This window comes from Lithobates pipiens, unplaced genomic scaffold, assembly GCF_037356315.1.
Source record: "Lithobates pipiens isolate NorthernLeopardFrog02 unplaced genomic scaffold, aLitPip1_a1.2 Scaffold_8, whole genome shotgun sequence".
NCBI lineage: Eukaryota > Metazoa > Chordata > Amphibia > Anura > Ranidae > Lithobates > Lithobates pipiens.
In genome coordinates this window covers 542,249,964-542,268,263 of record NW_027507903.1, presented here as the reverse complement: position 1 = coordinate 542,268,263, position 18,300 = coordinate 542,249,964, and the positions used below count along the sequence as shown (strand labels likewise).

Here is an 18,300-nt window from a genome sequence, read left to right as displayed (position 1 = left end):
CACTTCCACACATAGATAACAATCCCCCAGGCAATGTCACATCCAATTCCCAGCACGTAACGCACAGTATGGGGCAAGCCAGGTGTCTATCACGGTGCTCAGTCCAGGTGAAGGCTGGATGTTTGCTGCATGTGATGGGAGGAGACTAAAGAGGGAGGACACCTCTTTTTCTACTCGTGGATTCGTCCTCAGTGAAGGCAAAACAAATGATGGCAACACAGTCCATTGCTGTGTCCAGGGCAACTTTCCCCTGTGCCCCCCATCCTGACCTGGCCATGGGGAAACCAGTGGTCATGGCTGTACATTAGGTGGCTGCCTATTTTATGTAGTGGTAGCATTGGCCCTGTGGAGATATGATACCTTTATAACGCAATATGAGTCAGGCAGAAGATTTTCTTTGCTGATAAAAACATTTCTACAGGAATCAGAATATTATTTTCACACAACATGGGTCAGCAACCTTTTCTACATTAGATGTCACTTTCACAAGCATTGGACAACTGGCCAGCCAGTGAAAACATTGAAGGGTGGAGGTTGTAGTCTCAGTTTCTTTTCAGCTTTTGTACTCCTATTTGTATTATTAGTTGTAAGTTAAACTTATTAAAGTCGAAGAAAAGTCTAACTATTCATAATAATGCCCCCCCGCACACACTTTTCCTGCCTGATAAAAAAAAGATTGTGTACTTACCTCTTTTTAATTCTGCTCTGGGACTGGCCACAGCTCTGGCTCCACTGTGTCAGTGAGCAGCTGCTGTAGGGGGGGGGGGGAGCGCTGATAATGGCTGGGACATGGTAACCAATTGCTTACAATTGGGCCGTGTGTATGTCAGCCTTCTGTCAGGTTCTTTCGATGAGCATGCTGGAAAACCTGCAGCCAACCGACTCCCAATCAGTGCTCTTGAATGGAAAAAAATGATTAGTGTATACCAGGCATGGGTGACATCACAGCTCCTGGAATTCCAAGCCGACGGGTGCTTCCTGAGCCACATTTACAGGATTATGAGATTGGACCAAAGCAAATAAAACATATGTTAGGTAGGGTAGAGGAGGGAACATTTTTCATAATAGTTAGACATAGGCCCCCTTCAGATAAAGGGTCCAAACAGGTCCACCAGTCAGTTCCTCAGGGGCACCTAATCAGATGGTCCATTCACAGCTATGGACAGGTGGGTGCAAATGGACTTGTGTCTGTTTACAACCACCTACCGTCGAGTCTGCTCTGGCCTGCTTAAAAATTGGAAGGGTCTCCGTCCTTTTCTGTCATCCTCCTGCTTTTCACTGAGCAGCAGGATCTGTGAGCACATCCCCTGCTAATCAGGACAGAGTCTGCCCCGTCTGAAAGGGGCCTTAGGCTATTCTTCCACTTTAATTATTATATAGTAATTCATAATATAGTAATTTGCTGGACAAAAATAATTATATGGTAATTTTCAGTACAAAAACTTGAGTGCAAACACCGACTTTCAAAGGCACAGGGACACATTTGAAGCCCACCAAGGCATAATGCTAAACTAATGGTGTACAATGTGTCCCCAGGCCCTTTCCAGCAAACTATCTAAAAATGGCAACACTCTATTTTAGAACCAGCTTTAAAAGTAAGGTGTACATGGAAGGGCTTTAAAACATAACTCCAACGATTTCCTTTACTAACTAATAGATGTGCCTGCTGGGAGCTCTGTATAAACTGCATGCAGCATTAGTTACATACAGTACATAGTACTCTGTCCCATTCATGGAACAAAATTGAGTGGAGCTGAGCACTGCTCAGCCATCCAAAGGAGGCTTTGTATTTTTGAATAAATGCAAGACTTCCTCTGATTGGCTGAGGTGGAGGTATACTGTATCCGTTAGATCTTTGCCTGGACGCGTTGAATGCTGAACTGTGTAAGATCAATGTACCAGTAAGAGAAACTCCAGTAAACAAGTTTGTTTATTCTGCAAATTCTGGTCTTAACATTTAATGCAGAGAAGCATATGCGTGCCAATACAGTGTGTATAATGAGGGAAACAAAGAGTTATTTATGTTCTTGCGTAACATTGGTGTACAGAAGGAAGAGCAGCCCGTTTGGGACAAGGATGATGATGGCCAGTGACAGACGGTCCCAGTCAGAAGGGTGGCTTAGTATACTGTACAAGCCCTTGTACACACAGTCGGAGATTGTGACGGAATGTGTCCGATCAGACCGTTTTGTCGGATAATCCGACTGTGTGTGGTCTCCATCGGACTGTTTCCGTCGGAGTATCCGAGGGACCAAGTTTTCCAACTTGTCGGTAAAATTTTCCGACAACATGATCCGATCGGACTTTGTCCGATCATGTGTAGAGAATTACGATCGGACAAAGTGCCACGCATTCTCAGATCAAATTCCTACACCAAAGCTATTGGCTACTAGTGTAAACGTAGTTCTGTCATAACGAAATTACGTCATCACGTTCTGAATGATCGGATTTTCGGACAACTTTGTCCGACCGTGTATATGCAACAGTTTCGGACAAAATCCGTCGGAAAAAATCCGACGGATTTGGTTGTCGGAATGTCCGACCGTGTGTACAAGGGCTTAGACATGTGCAATTCGTTTGGTTCCGAATTACTTTTTTACCGAATTTTGACAAATTTGTTCATTCTGAAACATCCCAATTAATGAAAACCTGTTGAACAAATTTTTCCAAATATTCGTAAATTCCAAAAACCCGAAAATTTGAAAATCTGAAATAATAACTAACTATTCAACTATAAGTATTGAAATTTCCTTTCAAATTTGGCTGTTAGTGAACATAACAAATACAAATTTATCCCAAATAGTTATAGTTATGAATTATCCAAAATAAAAAATGCTGTATCTAAACAAATGGAATATAACAAATTAATAATAAATAACAATAATAATAAAAATTTACAAATTTTTGAATTATTGAATTTACGAATTGACTAATTTACGAATTTACAAATTGCGATCATAACAAATGACCCAAAAAATGAAAAAAAAAAAAAAAAAACGAATGAAATGAAAGTTAAAACAAAAAAAATTTCAGCAGTGCACATGTCTATTAAGCATGCAGCTCTCAGTAGAGCATTCTTGGGCCACTGTGATATAGAATTTTCGTAGGGACAGGGCCTGGACCATGAAAGAAAAAGGCCTTGCATACATTTTGGGGCTTCCCTTTCAAACCTTCAGGTTGGAGCAAGATAAAAGTGCTGTGCTAAGGACCCGGTGAAGGATATTAAGTGTTCTGCACTATTAATCTCAAAATGCTCTGTAGCTGGGATGGGTAGGGACAGACCAATGCCACTGGCTGGAGAGGAGAAGAGTGCATCCAGTGTGAGGGCTGGCAGGATGATTTCACCTATGACCCACACTCATTATTACTATTGAAATGGGGTGGGGGCACATATAAAAAAGTGCCCCCATGTCACGGCCCTACAACAAGTGTGCTGGGAAAAAAATGTTGTTTGCTCTATGTAAAGCTCTTCCATGTGCAACTTACTTTTAAACATAGTTATAAATTGGGGTTGTTGTCATTTTTGCTTACTCCACACTGCGCTAGCATGATACAAGCCATTCAGGGCATGGTGTGAAACTTGTGACACTCCAATTTTTATTAGTGAATAAATCATTATATTTTCTAAAGCACAGCTGTTATATGATATGAATAATGAATGAAATAATTTTTCATAATAAAAACGTATGGTGTTGCTCTATTATTTTTAGGATTTAATCCATTTCCTGGGAAACAAAAATATGAGGTGGTTTATCCTCGAAAACTTCATACTCAGTACAAGAGAGATACACAGGTACAGTAACTGATTTATTTATATGGTACTGTTCACATGGGGAGGCCTTATTGTTATTTATTAACTTATTTAATAATTTCCAATAATTTGTAAATACTGAGAAGCTTAGAAATAATAGTGGGGCAACAATTCAAATTTTATATATTATAATATATTATCATATTTTATATATAATTTTTATAATTTGCGAATTGTCTAATTTACGAATTTACGAATTGCGATCATAACAAATGACCCAAAAAACGAAATAAAAATCACAAATTAAATGAAAGTTAAAACAAAACATTTTTCAGCAGTGCACATGTCTACTAAGCATGCCATTCTCAGTAGGGCATTCTATTATGATATTATATTATAATATATTATCATATTTTATATTTTATGATATAGTTTTACTAATTTAAAAAAACTTTCAAGCTGCCTTCATACTGTTTCAGCACTGCTTTTTGCCCTAAAGTCCAACTTCGGTGGGTATGTGCTGGTGGTGAGGCCACCATTAACGTGTACCTTTGCCTTGGTTATGGATAGATGGCCAAATCCAGCTTATCAACTTTGGGTAGCCTTGACCCTTTACAGAACCAACAAACCTAAAGTGTAGGATGGGTTTTATAGAGCTATGTACATTTATATCAGGCCTGAAGTTGTACATGCTATTTATTGTAAACTCTAATTTCATCTCATGTAAGAAGTTATTACTATACAGTTTGGGCAGCCAATATTTTGAAGGGATGATCTGTGAGATCCTTAGGCAATTGTCATGTGTTATAAAATTATGAACAGGCTGGTGTTTTGATATAAAAGTTCATAGAGAAAGTGTAAAATAGACAGTATATGTGCACTAAAGGAAGTTTTCCAAAAAGATAATATTTCAGATATTTTACCCTACATTCTATTGAGCAGGACATTATAAATCCTGTATATTTTTACTTAATATTATTAATATTAAATTGAATATTACTGGTTATGTTTGTGTTCATTTTCAATGCTGGGCTCGGCACTTTTGAATTGTTTTTGTTTAGTTTTATATAATGCAAAACGTCAGTAGTTTTTTATTTTTGTTTCAATGTTTTTATTGGAATTTTTTTTTACAAAGACTGCATAGTAGTTTTTATTTTAGTGTTTGATTAAAATTTGTGTTCCTAGGTTTAGTATTTTGTATTGCAATACATTTTTATTGTTATTTCTTAATTCTTCACTGGTAAGAAACCCCTTGAGAGAGGTTTTCTTCGGAGCTTTGTGCGTTATGAGAAGGTCTCACTATTTCAGCTGCATTTTTTTTTCCGTATATTGTAAATTAGTTATAGGGAATGCAGCAGAAAGCATTGCTTTGCTTTTTGAAATGACTATGATGGTTTGGGCGAGGCACAGCTTGGTATCATAGCAGGAAGACTTCACCAAAATATTATATGGCAGTTATAAGAAATGTAGCATATCTTCCTGATGAATCTCACTGTGAAACAAATTAAAGAATTACTCATCTGTGTTCTATTTTTACCCTTCACCAAAGTTCATGTTTAACCTCTTGTTATAATGTTGTACATACATAGAGTATATTAGCAGTATCTCATGGATGGCCTTTTCTGAATAAGATGAGTCATTGATTTGCACCATTTGATCACCCATTGGGGGTTATTTACTAAAGGAAAATCCACTTTGCACTGAAAGTGCTCATAGAAGTAAAGTCGCTGTAGATCTGAGGGGGACATATGAGGAAAATAAATAAACCAGCATTTTTGCTTGCACATGATTGGATGATAAAATCAGCAGAGCTTCCCCTCATTTCAGATCTACCCCTTAGATTTAGAGTGACTACACTTTCAAGTGCACTTGCAGTGCAAAGTGGATTTGCCTTTCGTAAATAACCCCCATTGTGATGTGTTTCATATATTAAATATTTTGTGGTAAAGTGTTTTTAAATCTAATTTTCTGTTCACGATAAAGCCCCCCCTTAATCCCACCCATTGGCATGCAAACTCTTTTCTACACATGATTAGGGATGTGACGCCAAGTCATTAACCATCAATCCTACCCTCTGAATATAATTATAAGAAACCATTATGTAATGTAACCCAGCAGAGTCTACCTAGAATTAAGCTTAATGATGACAGATCGTGTGAACAAAAATGTAAATGGCGTTTTCATCTTCTGTGCAGCAGTCATAATTGTCATTATGCTGTATGTATGCTGTACAGCAAAAAAAAATAATTAGTCTCCCTTATTCCAGATCTCCAGTCCAGTCAGAGGACTTTTAACAGTAGACAAATTCTATACATGCATTAGATGTGTTTATCTCCACCCCGACACCCAAATTGGGTTCAAGCTGTGTCCTTAGGGTAGTGGGAAGCACCTCCAACCTCAAGCTTCTCGATCCTGAGGAATTATAATGAAATTGTCTCGTTATCATAGAATTGGTAAGGAAAAGCCAAAGGGATTTTTCATCTACATAAAGTTTGAGTTGAAGCTCTCTTCACTTAAACAATTCAAAAATCTTATATCAGGAAATCTCAGGACTGAAAATTGTAAGATCAGACAGACAAAAGCAGTGATGTAAGTAACTCAGTTAAAATAAACAGAGTTACTTAACGCAGTTACTTAAGAGGGTAACAAGTAATCTAACTGATTACTCTTCCTCTCATGGTAACGCCGTCCCAATACTTGGGCGGCATTACCGCAATTACATCCTGTCTGGACCCTTTGAAATGAACGGACTTGCCCACACGGAGTAAAGTCCGTTCATTTTGAACGTGACTCCAGGTAGACAGGACTAGCCAAGGAAGTGAATGTCACCGCCTCCATCGGCAAAATTGACACCTCGCTAGCCCCGTCGCCTGTTATGGATTTAAAGGGGAACCCCTACGCCGAAAAAACGGCATAGGTGTCCCTCCAAAGTCCATAGCAGACCCTTATCCGAGCACGCAGCCCAGTCAGTCAGGAAAGGGGCTGGGGACGAGCGAGCGCCCCCCTCCTGAACCGTACCAGGCCACGTGCCCTCAACATGGGGGTGTTTTGGGGAAGGGGAGCCCTGCGGTCCCCCACCCCAAAGCACCTTGTCCCCATGTGGATGAGGACAAGGGCCTCTCCCCGACAACCCCAATTGTTGGTTGTCGGGGTCTGTGGGCGGGGGCCTTATCAGAATCCAGCAGCCCCCTTTAATAAGGGGGCCCCCAGATTCCGGCCCCCTACCCTATGTGAATGAGTATGGGGTACGATGTACCCCTACCCATTCACCTGGGGAAAAAAGTGTTAATAAAAAAAACACAACACAGGTTTTTAAAGTACTTTATTAGACAGCTCCGAGGTCTTCTTCTGACTTCGGGTGTCTTCTCGCCGGGCTCCTCTGCTATCTTCTACTCTTTTACCACTAGCTCTTTTACTAGCGGAGGAGCCTGGCTTTCTACTTTGTCGCCGCCGCCATCCGGGGGTCTTCTTCTGACTTCAGGGGTCTTGTCCCGCTCTTTGCTTCTTCTCCCAGGCCTCCGCTATCTTCTTACAGCTCTTTTACTAGTGTTGGGCCGGTCTTCTGTCGCTGTCACTGTCGCCACCTTCTTCTTCACCTTCTTCTTCTTCTTCCTTCCGATGTTGACACAACGCTCTCTCCGGCCGTAATGGCAGGGATGCTTTGTGCGGCAACTTATATAGGCATAAGGGACGGGGTCACCATGTGACATCACCCAGTGACCCCGCCCCTTATGCCTATATAAGTCGCCGCACAACACATCCCTGCCACTACGGCCGGACAGAGCATCTTGTCTACATTGGAAGGAAGAACAAGAAGAGAAGAAGAAGAAGAAGGCAAAGAAGAAGAAGGCGGCGACAGTGACAGAAGACCGGGCCAACGCTAGTAAAAGAGCTGTAAGAAGATAGCGGAGGCCCGGCAGAAGAAGCAAAGAGCGGGACAAGACCCCCAAAGTCAGAAGAAGACCCCCGAAGTTGGAAGTAGACCCCCGGACAGCGGCAGTGGCGAAGGAGAAAGCCAGGCTCCTCCGCTAGTAAAAGAGCTAGTGGTAAAAGAGCAGAAGATAGCAGAGAAGCCCGGCGAGAAGACACCCGAAGTCAGAAGAAGACCCCCGGAGCTATCTAAGAAAAAACTTTAAAAACCTGTGTTGTGTTTTTTTTATTAACACTTTTTTCCCCAGGTGAAAGGGTAGGGGTACATCGTACCCCATACTCATTCACATAGAGTAGGGGGCTGGAATCTGGGGGCCCCCTTATTAAAGGGGGCTCCCAGATTCTGATAAGCCCCCTGCCCGCAGACCCCGACAACCAATGGCCAGGGTTGTCGGGAAGAGGCCCTTGTCCTTATCAACATGGGGACAAGGTGCTTTGGGTGGGGGCCGCAGGGCCCCCCTTCCCCAAAGCACCCCCCCATGTTGAGGGCACGTGGCCTGGTATGGTTCAGGAGAGGGGGTTGCTCGCTCTTCCCCACCCCCTTTCCTGACTGGCCGGGCTGCATGCTTGGATAAGGGTCTGCTATGGACTTTGGGAGGACCCCATGCCTTTTTTTGGAGTAGGGGTTCCCCTTTAAATCCACACCAGACGACGGGGCTCGCGAGGTGTCAATCTCGCCGATGGAGGTGGCAACATTCACGTCCTTCGCTAGTCCCGTCGCTAGTCCCTTCTCTTGGGACATTATCCAAGAGATTGTGGTCCCTACTACATTATTTAAGAGAAAGTATTCTTTTAGCACCTTTTCTAATTACACTACTCTAATGGAATCACTCAAGATTGATTCACTTAGTCTCCGGTGGGATAGGCCTGCATGATCAAAGCGTTTCTGCAGGGTGAGTATGACCATAGAGTGATCCAACCATAAGTACAGTATCCTTAATAAAGGATTTGATTGCCCAAGGATGTGATTTGTGGATAATAGAATATGTTCAATTCTCGCATATGATTGATGTGGGCTAGAGAAGCGTGTATAGTCTCGTTGGGTAGGATTCAGTTCCCTCCAGACATCAGTGAGGCCCTGTTGAAAAATTAGTTTCCCGATTATGGAGATACTTTTAGTGGGGAGAGTGAGCTGGGAAAAAAGCAGTGTTCGTGTCCCCCCCCATAAATTACAGTGGCACCTACAAGGCGACCCAACCTCTGGAAAAATCTTGTCTAACCCCAATTAGATGTGTAATAGGAGATTAATGAATACAAATGGTCATCTAGATTCCCCTTCACTAATATAAATCTGGGTCTCTGTGTTCCAACTGTGGCCTAAATTTACAGTTTTTGGAGAAAAGGATAGCTACTGTCTTATCCTCAGCATTCGCCAAGAAAAACAAAGGGTAATTTGCATAAAGGAAGGAGAGATTGTACCGCTTAGGGAAATGTGTTTCTCGTAATAGGACTATATCTATTTTATGTGCATGGTAGGAGTTAAAAACTTGCCAGCATTTCACTGGGGAATTTAGCCCCCGAGTGTTGTGGAAGGCCACCCATAGTGGGAGGGGGGGAGGGTAAGTGTTGTCTCACTGGCCATTGAGCAAAAGGGATGGATAACCATCCAACCTACTGTCGCTTACCTTTACCAAGCCGATGTCTGAAGTCCAGGGGGATAGACCAAATGGGGATACGATCCCTCTTGAGGGTGTGCAGGAGAGGTAATGTCTGGAGATTGGCTGAAACAGAGAGAATTAGGACTAGAAGAGAAAAAGAGAAGGGAATAATACAAGTATAAGCCCGCTTGGGGCTTAAAAGGGCAGGGGAAGAAAGGTACCCATCTGCCAACATCAAAACATGTCGTGTCATCTCCCTCTTGGGGGAGTGACATCCTATCCTACGGATATAGGTATACCATAATCATATTCATATTCAGGTGCAATAGAACTGCCCCAGTCATGGCACACCCTTGATCAGAAAAAATTAAAACAGTTATTATCTGCAAAGATCCCAACCCACAAGAGAACAAAACAAATGCTTAGTTAATTGAGAAGTATGAAAAAGAGGTATGGGGGTGGGCAGGGGAAAGGGTAGGTAAGGGAAGGGAAAAGAAAAAAAGGATATTGGCGCCCAAAATATATATTACATGAAGGTGTGCTGTAGTTAAACAAAACCCCTTAATTAAGGTTAAAAAATTTAATAGAATATGGACTGCGCTAACTACCAAAAATATCTAAATAATTATTTGTATATATTTTTTACCACTGTATTCCAATACAATATATATGTGCAATACTATAATAATACCACCAGTGCTATTCATCAAAAAAAAATAAAAAATGAAATACTTTCAGTGGCTGAAGCAACCCTCAGATTGGCCTGAGCCCAATGATAGTGACAATTCATGAATGAAAAAAATCGATTCCAAAATATGAATAAAAATAAATACAGTTCCTTCATTGCAGTCCAAAATAAAAGATTTTTTGTGAGCAATCAAACACTCCTATTTGCTCATGGCCACTCACCAGATATGATTTTCTATTGGTATCTGGTGAGTGGCCATTTCCCAAGGTGGTGGTGGCACAAAGGGTGAATTTTGCTATGGACGCAGGAACCACATATGAGCAAATAGGAGCGTTTGATTGTTCATAAAAAATCTTTTATTCATTTTGGACTGCAATGAAGGAACTGTATTTATTTTTATTTATATTTTGGAATTGATTTTTCATTCATGAATTGTCACTATCATTGGACTCCCTAATCTGAGGGTTGCTTCAGGTACTGAAAGTATTTAATTGTCAATTTTTTATTTCTCTTTTGATGAATAGCACTGGTGGTATTATTATAGTTGTGCACATATATATTGTATTGGAATACAGTGGTAGAAAATATATACACATAATTATTTTGATATTTTTGGTAGTTAGCGCAGTCCATATTCTATTATAAGGGAGGGGAAGGGAAAGATTAGTTAAGGGAGGGGGAAGAGGGGACTGTATTAAAAATGTAGAGCATAATGAAACATGGCATAATGTAACTTAACGTAAGGAGAGGAGCATTTAATTAAAAACAAAAAAACAACATCCTATCTTACTCCCCATTTGGAGAAACCCGGAGAGGCTCCTGTAACCATGGGAAGCCCTCATGGGGTGTCCGACAAGGGGAAGCCACCAGGCTTATGAAATCACAGATCCCAAAGTAGGAGTATAAACGTCCCATTCATAGCTGTCCTCATAAAACATGAAAAAAATGGAAAAAAAAAGATAAAAAAAAGTGGGGGAGGAAACAATAATCAAAATAGGAAACCAGTTTTAGAGAGTAGTAATTCCCTTGACCAGATGCCTGGGATAACCAGGGTAGATGTGGAGTGAAGTGGCCAAAAGGGGTCATGGAGGCCTATTGTCCTTGGAACGCTTCCATTCTGGACCCCAAGTTTTGGAAGTCAGCTCGGATGTCCCCAGTAATTTTAGTCTCTGTTTGCGTTAGGCCTCTGTCCAGTAATTTGGACACTTTGAGAAAAAGATCTGTTGGGTTTAGGTGCCGTTATGGGCCTAGGCTCCTTTGCGCTGGGATGTCAGTGGTATGAATAGGAGAGACCTATGTGTGTCCCTCTGCTCCAGGGTCACATTGCTGAGCTGGGGCTGCCATCTTGGATTTGGCCGGGCCGTTACTAGATGCAAATTGAGGTCCGAGATCGCAGTGAGCTGTATCCCCAGACATATGGTGATCCCGAGGGTCTTCCACCAACCGATGCCGCTTTGTGGCTCATCTTGCAGGTCGCGATTGGCTATCGGGTACGCCGCATGGCTGGGGCATGCGGAGCTCTGAGCTCAAGCAGCCATCTTGGGAACCTCCGCTCATGCACTTGAAAACCTCTTTTTTTCGTTTTGGATAGAGTCGAGTGGGATTAGAACACCAGTTAATTTTTAATGTTGTCTGTGCCTCTGTTAGAAAGATTCACCCTCTCTAAAAAAGAGAATTAAAATTTCAAATCTTGGGTTGTCAGCAAAACAGTAATAGAGGGGAGATTTTCCAATGGGGACACTAGTTTTGGCCTGGTGACACACTGAGATTCCCTCATTTTGGAAGGATTTCTTCTCACTTCCGGTATTTTCTATGGGATAGGAAGTGAAGGGAAAACTTCCCCAATGGGACACAGATGGCAAAAAAACAACTCATGGGGTTATAACTCTATCCAAAATGAAATTGCCTCTTAGTTACACTTTAAAGGTTTGTACACCTTAAAATGAGAAAATATATTGTAAGGACAGTATGTGGACACCCTTCCAAATTACTGAGTTTAGTATACTTTGAAAATAATTTGAACAGCCCTCCAAATTACTGTTTGGGATAAACTAGAACTCCAATTGTGAGCCAGGTCTTCTCACCCAATATCAGTAGCTAGCCTCACTATTTTTGCTGAATGGGTACAAATCTCCACATACAAACAGGAAAATCTTGTGGAACACCTTCACAGTTATGAGCAAAACTACAGGCAGTACCTATGCTACAAGAATAAAAAAAAAAAACATTAAATACAGAACTTGACTTGCGTGCTATCCTTAAAAAAAATGTGGTGCTAAAACAGTTACCATTAGATTAATGGGAACAGTACTCATTTTATTTATGCCAAATTATTGTTAATGTGGTTCTTAGTAGACATCATACATGTGTTCATACTACTCCTATCTTCACAGAACAAATATCCAGATCTGGTGCATTATGGGATAGAATTAAATGGACAGCCACTAGAACTTCATCTGGAAAAGACTGAGTGAGTATCTCCCACACATTGCACACTTATTTTTCAAAGATAGTAAAAAATGTGCAAAATGCAGCCACATGTAAAGTACCTCTTTTTAGGAGTGAACCTTGCCGACCACCTAACTGTAAATTTACGTCATTAGCTTGACGTTAAGTACCGGAGTTATGGCAGCAACTAGCAACTAGCTAGCTGCCATAACCTTGGTATCCTTATTTACAGTAGGCGGACGGCTTTCCACATAAAAGTAGTCCCAGCAGCGAATTCACCGCAGGATCACTTTTTTAGGCAGGTCCCCTGTCCCCCCTCCCGCCGTTTTGCTGTGTCTTATGGGTTTACCAGAGCCATCGCTAAACCCGAAAGCAATCTGGCCCGGGGTGGGAAGTCAAGTGAGGGCAAAATGGCCCTCACTTGGCTCTATGCCCTTGGAGGATCAGAGCAACGTCTGACGTCACTTCCGCATCTCGGAGCATAAAGGGCTGATTTATTTTTTGTTAAAGGCAAAACTAAATTTTAAAAATAAATAAAATTGTTTTGCTTTTAAAGGTAAATGAGAGATCTAAAAAAATAAATATTAAAGGGACAGTGTAAAAATAAAACATAAAAGAAATACTGTGTACACTCGAGTATAAGCCGAGTTTTTCATCCCATTTTTTGGGCTGAACCCCCCCCGGATTATACTCGAGTGAGCCGTACCTTTCATTACTAAAACAGAGTGTGTCTCCTGCTTTGTTATGCAGTCTGTTCGGCCATCCATTGTAACAAAGCCGCGCCTCCTCCTCGTCTGTGATAGAGGAACACTGATACAATGCTGGGAAACTGTATCAGTGTTCAGTTTATGATAGACGAGGAGGAGGTGGGGCTTTGTTACAATGGACGGCCGAACAGACTACATAACACAGCAGGAGACACACGCTGTTTTAGTAATGAAAGATACCACTGCAGATGGGCACATTGAGACTACAGATGGGCACAGTGAGACTACAGATGGGCACAATTAGGCTGCAAATAGTCACAGTGAGACTGCAAATGGGCACAATTAGACTGCAAATGGGCACAGTGAGACTGCAATTAGGTGCCTCGGCTTATATTCGGGTCAGCCTATACTCGAGTATATACGGTATGCGCAGAAGCGATTGCATATGTAAGTTGCATCCGCTTATGTAAATGGTATTCAAACCCCACATGTGAGGTACCACCATGACCGTTAGAGCAACGGCAATAATTCTAGCCCAAGACCTCCTCTGTAACAGGTAACCTGTAAAATTGTTTAAAGCATCGCCTATGGAGATTTTTAAGTGCTGTAGTTGGTTTCCATTCCACTAGCGTGCGCAATTTTAAAGCATAACATGTTAGGTATCTATTTACTCAGCATAACATCATCTTTCACATTATACAAAAAAATAAATTGGGCTAACTTTACTATTTTTATTTTTTTAATCATTCAAATGTATTTTTTCCCCAAAAATTGTGTTTGAAAGACCGCTGCTCAAATACAGTGTGACATAAAATATTGCAACAACCACCATTTTATTCTCTAGAGTCTCTGCTAAAAAAATATATATAACTAATATTTGGGGTTCTAAGTAATTTTCTAGCAAAAAAATACTGATTTTTATTTGTAAACAACAAATGTCAGAAAAAGGCCTGGTCTTAAAGTGGTTAAGTGACCATTCTTATTACTGAACTGTACAAAAATATTTTTGCTTTGCACTAAATTTTATAAAGCATATTTTCTACTTTTATACAGAGACCTGCTAACTACCAACTATACAGAGACTCATTATCTGGATGATGGTACTCCAGTCACTACAAGTCCAGCATGGCGGGTATGTAGAGTGATAATGATAGTATTGCAGTTTCATTTAATGTTTTACCTTAAAACTGAGCTTTAGGTTACTTTGTGAAAACATTTTTTTAACCTCATCACCTACTTGACTTGCCTTAAAATTCCTCACTCATATTTAGATCAAAGAATGGCCCTGAAATGTCCACATCTAACTGCATTTTTGTAAAAAAAAAAAACTTGATTTAGGAATTAAACAGAGCACTCTTGATGTGTTGAGAATTAATCACCTGTTGTTTTTTTTTGGTGGTATTAAACCGAAATGCAAGCATTTATTTTATTGCAGCTTACAAGCTCAAATATGCAATATGCTGTATTCGTTTTCTTTTTTAGTATTTCTTTCATTTTCACCCAGTGGAAAATCTGATGTTTTTCAAACCAACAAGCTTTCTTGCAGACTTATCAGTTACATGGATGAGAAAAACCATTTAACTTTGTCAAGGGTGCTTGCAATGATCAGTTTTATTTATGTAAAATCTTTATCCCAAAAAGGAAAGAAAAACTGTTTGCTGTAACTGCTTATAAAATATTAGTTGGAGTTTGACTTCAATGTGTTTAGTGTATCTAAATCTCCGAGTACATCCAACACTTCCCCCCCAGACTGACAATGCTACTGTCTAAATGTGCACCTGTGCTCTGTCATCCAGAATGGAGACACTCTAATACAGGAGGTGAGTTACTGGTTAAATCACCAGGTGAAAACAGAGGGGAAAAATTCTAAAAAAGAAAACTAATGCAGCTACTATATCTAAAGATTGGTAAGCTGCAATATATAACATTTTTAATTTTGGGTTTAATACTGCTTTAATATGGTAGTTCAAACTGATGAGGTATCATTGTGCCCTGGTTACAGTTTTCCAGAGGTATTTACCCACATCTCTTTAGAGAACTCATGCTTTTAACTCTAATAACCAGCTAAGAAAATAGTTTGGCTCATTTCTTTTGCAGGATAACTGCTATTATCAGGGTCGTGTAAAGAATGATAACAACTCCCAAGTTAGCCTCAGCATGTGCCATGGGTTAAGGTAAGATAAAGGAGAAAACAATAAGGGAAGCTATGCTAAGTATTGTATTGCTTCTATGTATTGTACTTAGAATATTATATCTCCTAACAATACTGGAAAATAAGGAACTAGCATATAGTAAGGCCTTACACAGATTTCAATCTGCCCACATTTTATTTTATTTCGACATGATTCTTCATTCCTCGAGCCCCTTTGATGTTGGGACAAAACCGCTCAAATGTATACCAATGAAATGTATAGTTATCAACCTTGTAGGTAATATCAAAAAAGGTAGAGTCAATCAGCGCAAACAAATAACCTAACCTGTAAAGCAGCTATAGCACTCAAGGTCAAAATACAAATCTTGAATGTAAACTTTAAAATAATAAATAGTGCAACGCTATTAAAAATACAAAATTCATGACATTTTAAAATATAAAAGATAATAAAATCTTAAGAGAAAAGTCCATGTATATAAGCAGAAAATGGATAACAGTGAGTAAAAGAAGGAGTCCTCAGCTGTGATCACTGTACTTGTAAAGTGCTTCTCAATCTTCAGATTCGTGAAAATACTTCCAACAACAGTAATACAAGCCGCTCTCCTTACACAGTGGACCTACTGAGCCAACAGATAGGTCAAATCAAGCCTTCCCGTAACAATGGGTAAATAGAAATGATAGATGCCTCTCCAGAAATATAGCTAGTAACAAACTCCACTGCTCCAGATTGCTCATCAGGTCTCCTGGTCAATGGTGCTTAGATAGACTCATTGTACCATAAAAGATCAAAATAAAACATGCATAGTACTCTCTGTATATACCCATAAAATGTATTAAGTCCAAAAAGAGTTTACTCACAAACAAAGCACTACTGTCCCAGTGCTAGGAATACAAGCATTCACTGCGTACATGTCTCGGAGAGAGACGATCAGTGGAAGGTGGCTGCAGCTGATGTGATCGGGTCCTCCTGTAGGGAGGCACAGTGATCACAGCTGAGGACTCCTTCTTTTACTCCTTGTTCCCCGCTATCCATTTTCTGCTTATATACATGGACTTTTCTCTTTAGATTTTATTATTGTCTTTTACATTTTAAAACGGTAGGAATTTAGTATTTTTAATAGCGCTGCACTATTTATTAGTTGTAGGTAATGTTGTTTTGTTTTTTACTTTAGTGGTTTTATCATGACACAAGAACAGCAGCTGTTGATTGAACCTTTGAAGACTGAGAATGGTGCACATGCTGTGTATTCTTATCAAGCCCTGGAGGACCCCAAAACCTGTGGTGTGGACCATACCATGTACAATGATTCCATAAAGACCAAGATATCTTTTTCCACAAGCAATGATGAGGTAGGAAACATATGCTCTATATTCATAATGCAAAAATTATATTAGAATGCATCTTTCAGTCACTATATTAGAAATACTGAACTTTATTTGGTGGCTGTAGAGTGCTTTATCTTGTTCTGTCTGCTGTTGGTCCTACTGGCCACAGTGAATTTGGTTTTAATTTCTGTTTGCATTGCTATGTCTGCATATGGAAAAGTACCCCACAAATATGACAAAAACGGTACCACACTGTAATGTTATTTCTGAATAGTGGCATAGGGTGCTATGAGATGGCAGTGGCAGATTCATAGATTTCTTATACCCAACTACATATTTATCAAATTAATTAGTTTATTAAAAAAATGTTATTGAGTTTTACAAGTACTAACAGTACAACATACAGACAAAACAACAATAAAACATAGCTGTGTTACCCACACAGGGGTTTATAATAAATGGCATAACTGAACCATTCAAATGAGCATCAGTAACATCAAGATAATGGGTGGAAATTATACAACAGGATGAGAATAAAAACGTATAACGTGTCATCAACCAAGGAAGAAAGCAAAAAGTAAAAAACAAAAGAGGCTCTGTTAATGATGAAGGTCATGTGGGTATCAAAACCACAGCAATATCATATTATGAGGAGGCAGTGGAAGGATCTGCCAACCACTAGGACCATATGTTATCATATTTGGTTGAAGTGCCACGATTGGTATAAGTGTCTTTGTAAAGTAGTAGATTATTGTTTATAAGTGGTTTCCCAAAAAGAAGTAGAAGGAGGGAGCCTCTTTTTCCAATGAAAGGCAATAGCCTTCCTGGCATAGAAAAGAAGAAGGCTGACCAACGTCTTCCCCGCCCTGGTAGGGATGATATTATCCACCAGGCCCAATATGCAGACTTCCATAGCCATTAGGACCAGGGTCAGAACAAAAGCAATAATGATGGATGATACAGAGTTCCAGAACTTAATAATGGGGGGGGGGGGGGGGGGCAGGTCAAAAACAAACTACTTAATTATCTTGCCTTTAGCTTATTTGTTTACAAAACAGGTTCAAGCTAGTCTGTATAAATACCGTATTTGCCAGCGTATAAGGTGACTGGGCGTATAAGACGACCCCCTATTTTTCAAGTGAAAACATAGGTTTTGGGCATTACTCGTGGTATAAGACTACCCCCCTTCTAAGGCAACACCATTTAAAAAAAACATTAGAACCATTAAAAAACACAAAGCAAGAATGCCAACTACTCATCCGCCATGCTGTGATATGTCATAAAGTAAATCAAACAATAATAACACAAACAGAGATCTATTGAATGCCACAACTCTGGAAAGAAGAATTTTTCACTACCCAAACCTATACCACTTTTGGGTTACATTCTATGGGAATTGTCCACCAAAATGCATTTAATAACCCCCCTGTCATATGTCCCAGATTTACCTGTCCCTCTTGGGTGCCTGGGACCTCAAAGGCAAACAGCAGGATGTATAGTAGTAGGAGATCAGTGAATGGATTTACCCAGGGAAGTATGGTGAGCGGTGTATTCTTTTAATGAATACAACGCTTGCTTGGATTGGCAGAGGCTGTAGCATCATCAGCCCTTGCCTCTCTCCCTCTCTCTCAAAGCCAATCCGAGCAGGCTACTCTATGTAGCCTGCTCGGATTGGCAGAGGTTGTTACTCCAATCCAAGC

At 40.2% G+C, this 18,300-nt stretch overlaps 1 protein-coding gene across 5 annotated transcripts in view; it reads left to right on the top strand.

The window, feature by feature from the left end:
- LOC143960809 (zinc metalloproteinase-disintegrin-like VAP1) overlaps positions 1-18,300 on the top strand; it is a 295,153-nt gene that overhangs the window by 22,510 nt on the left and 254,343 nt on the right. For all 5 annotated transcript variants that reach the window (XM_077469729.1, XM_077469728.1, XM_077469726.1 and 2 more), the window contains exons 2-6: positions 3,711-3,793; positions 12,361-12,437; positions 14,176-14,254; positions 15,220-15,296; positions 16,447-16,624. In XM_077469729.1, the coding sequence (XP_077325855.1) occupies positions 3,711-3,793; positions 12,361-12,437; positions 14,176-14,254; positions 15,220-15,296; positions 16,447-16,624 (494 nt within the window). The remainder of the gene's footprint in view (positions 1-3,710; positions 3,794-12,360; positions 12,438-14,175; positions 14,255-15,219; positions 15,297-16,446; positions 16,625-18,300) is intronic.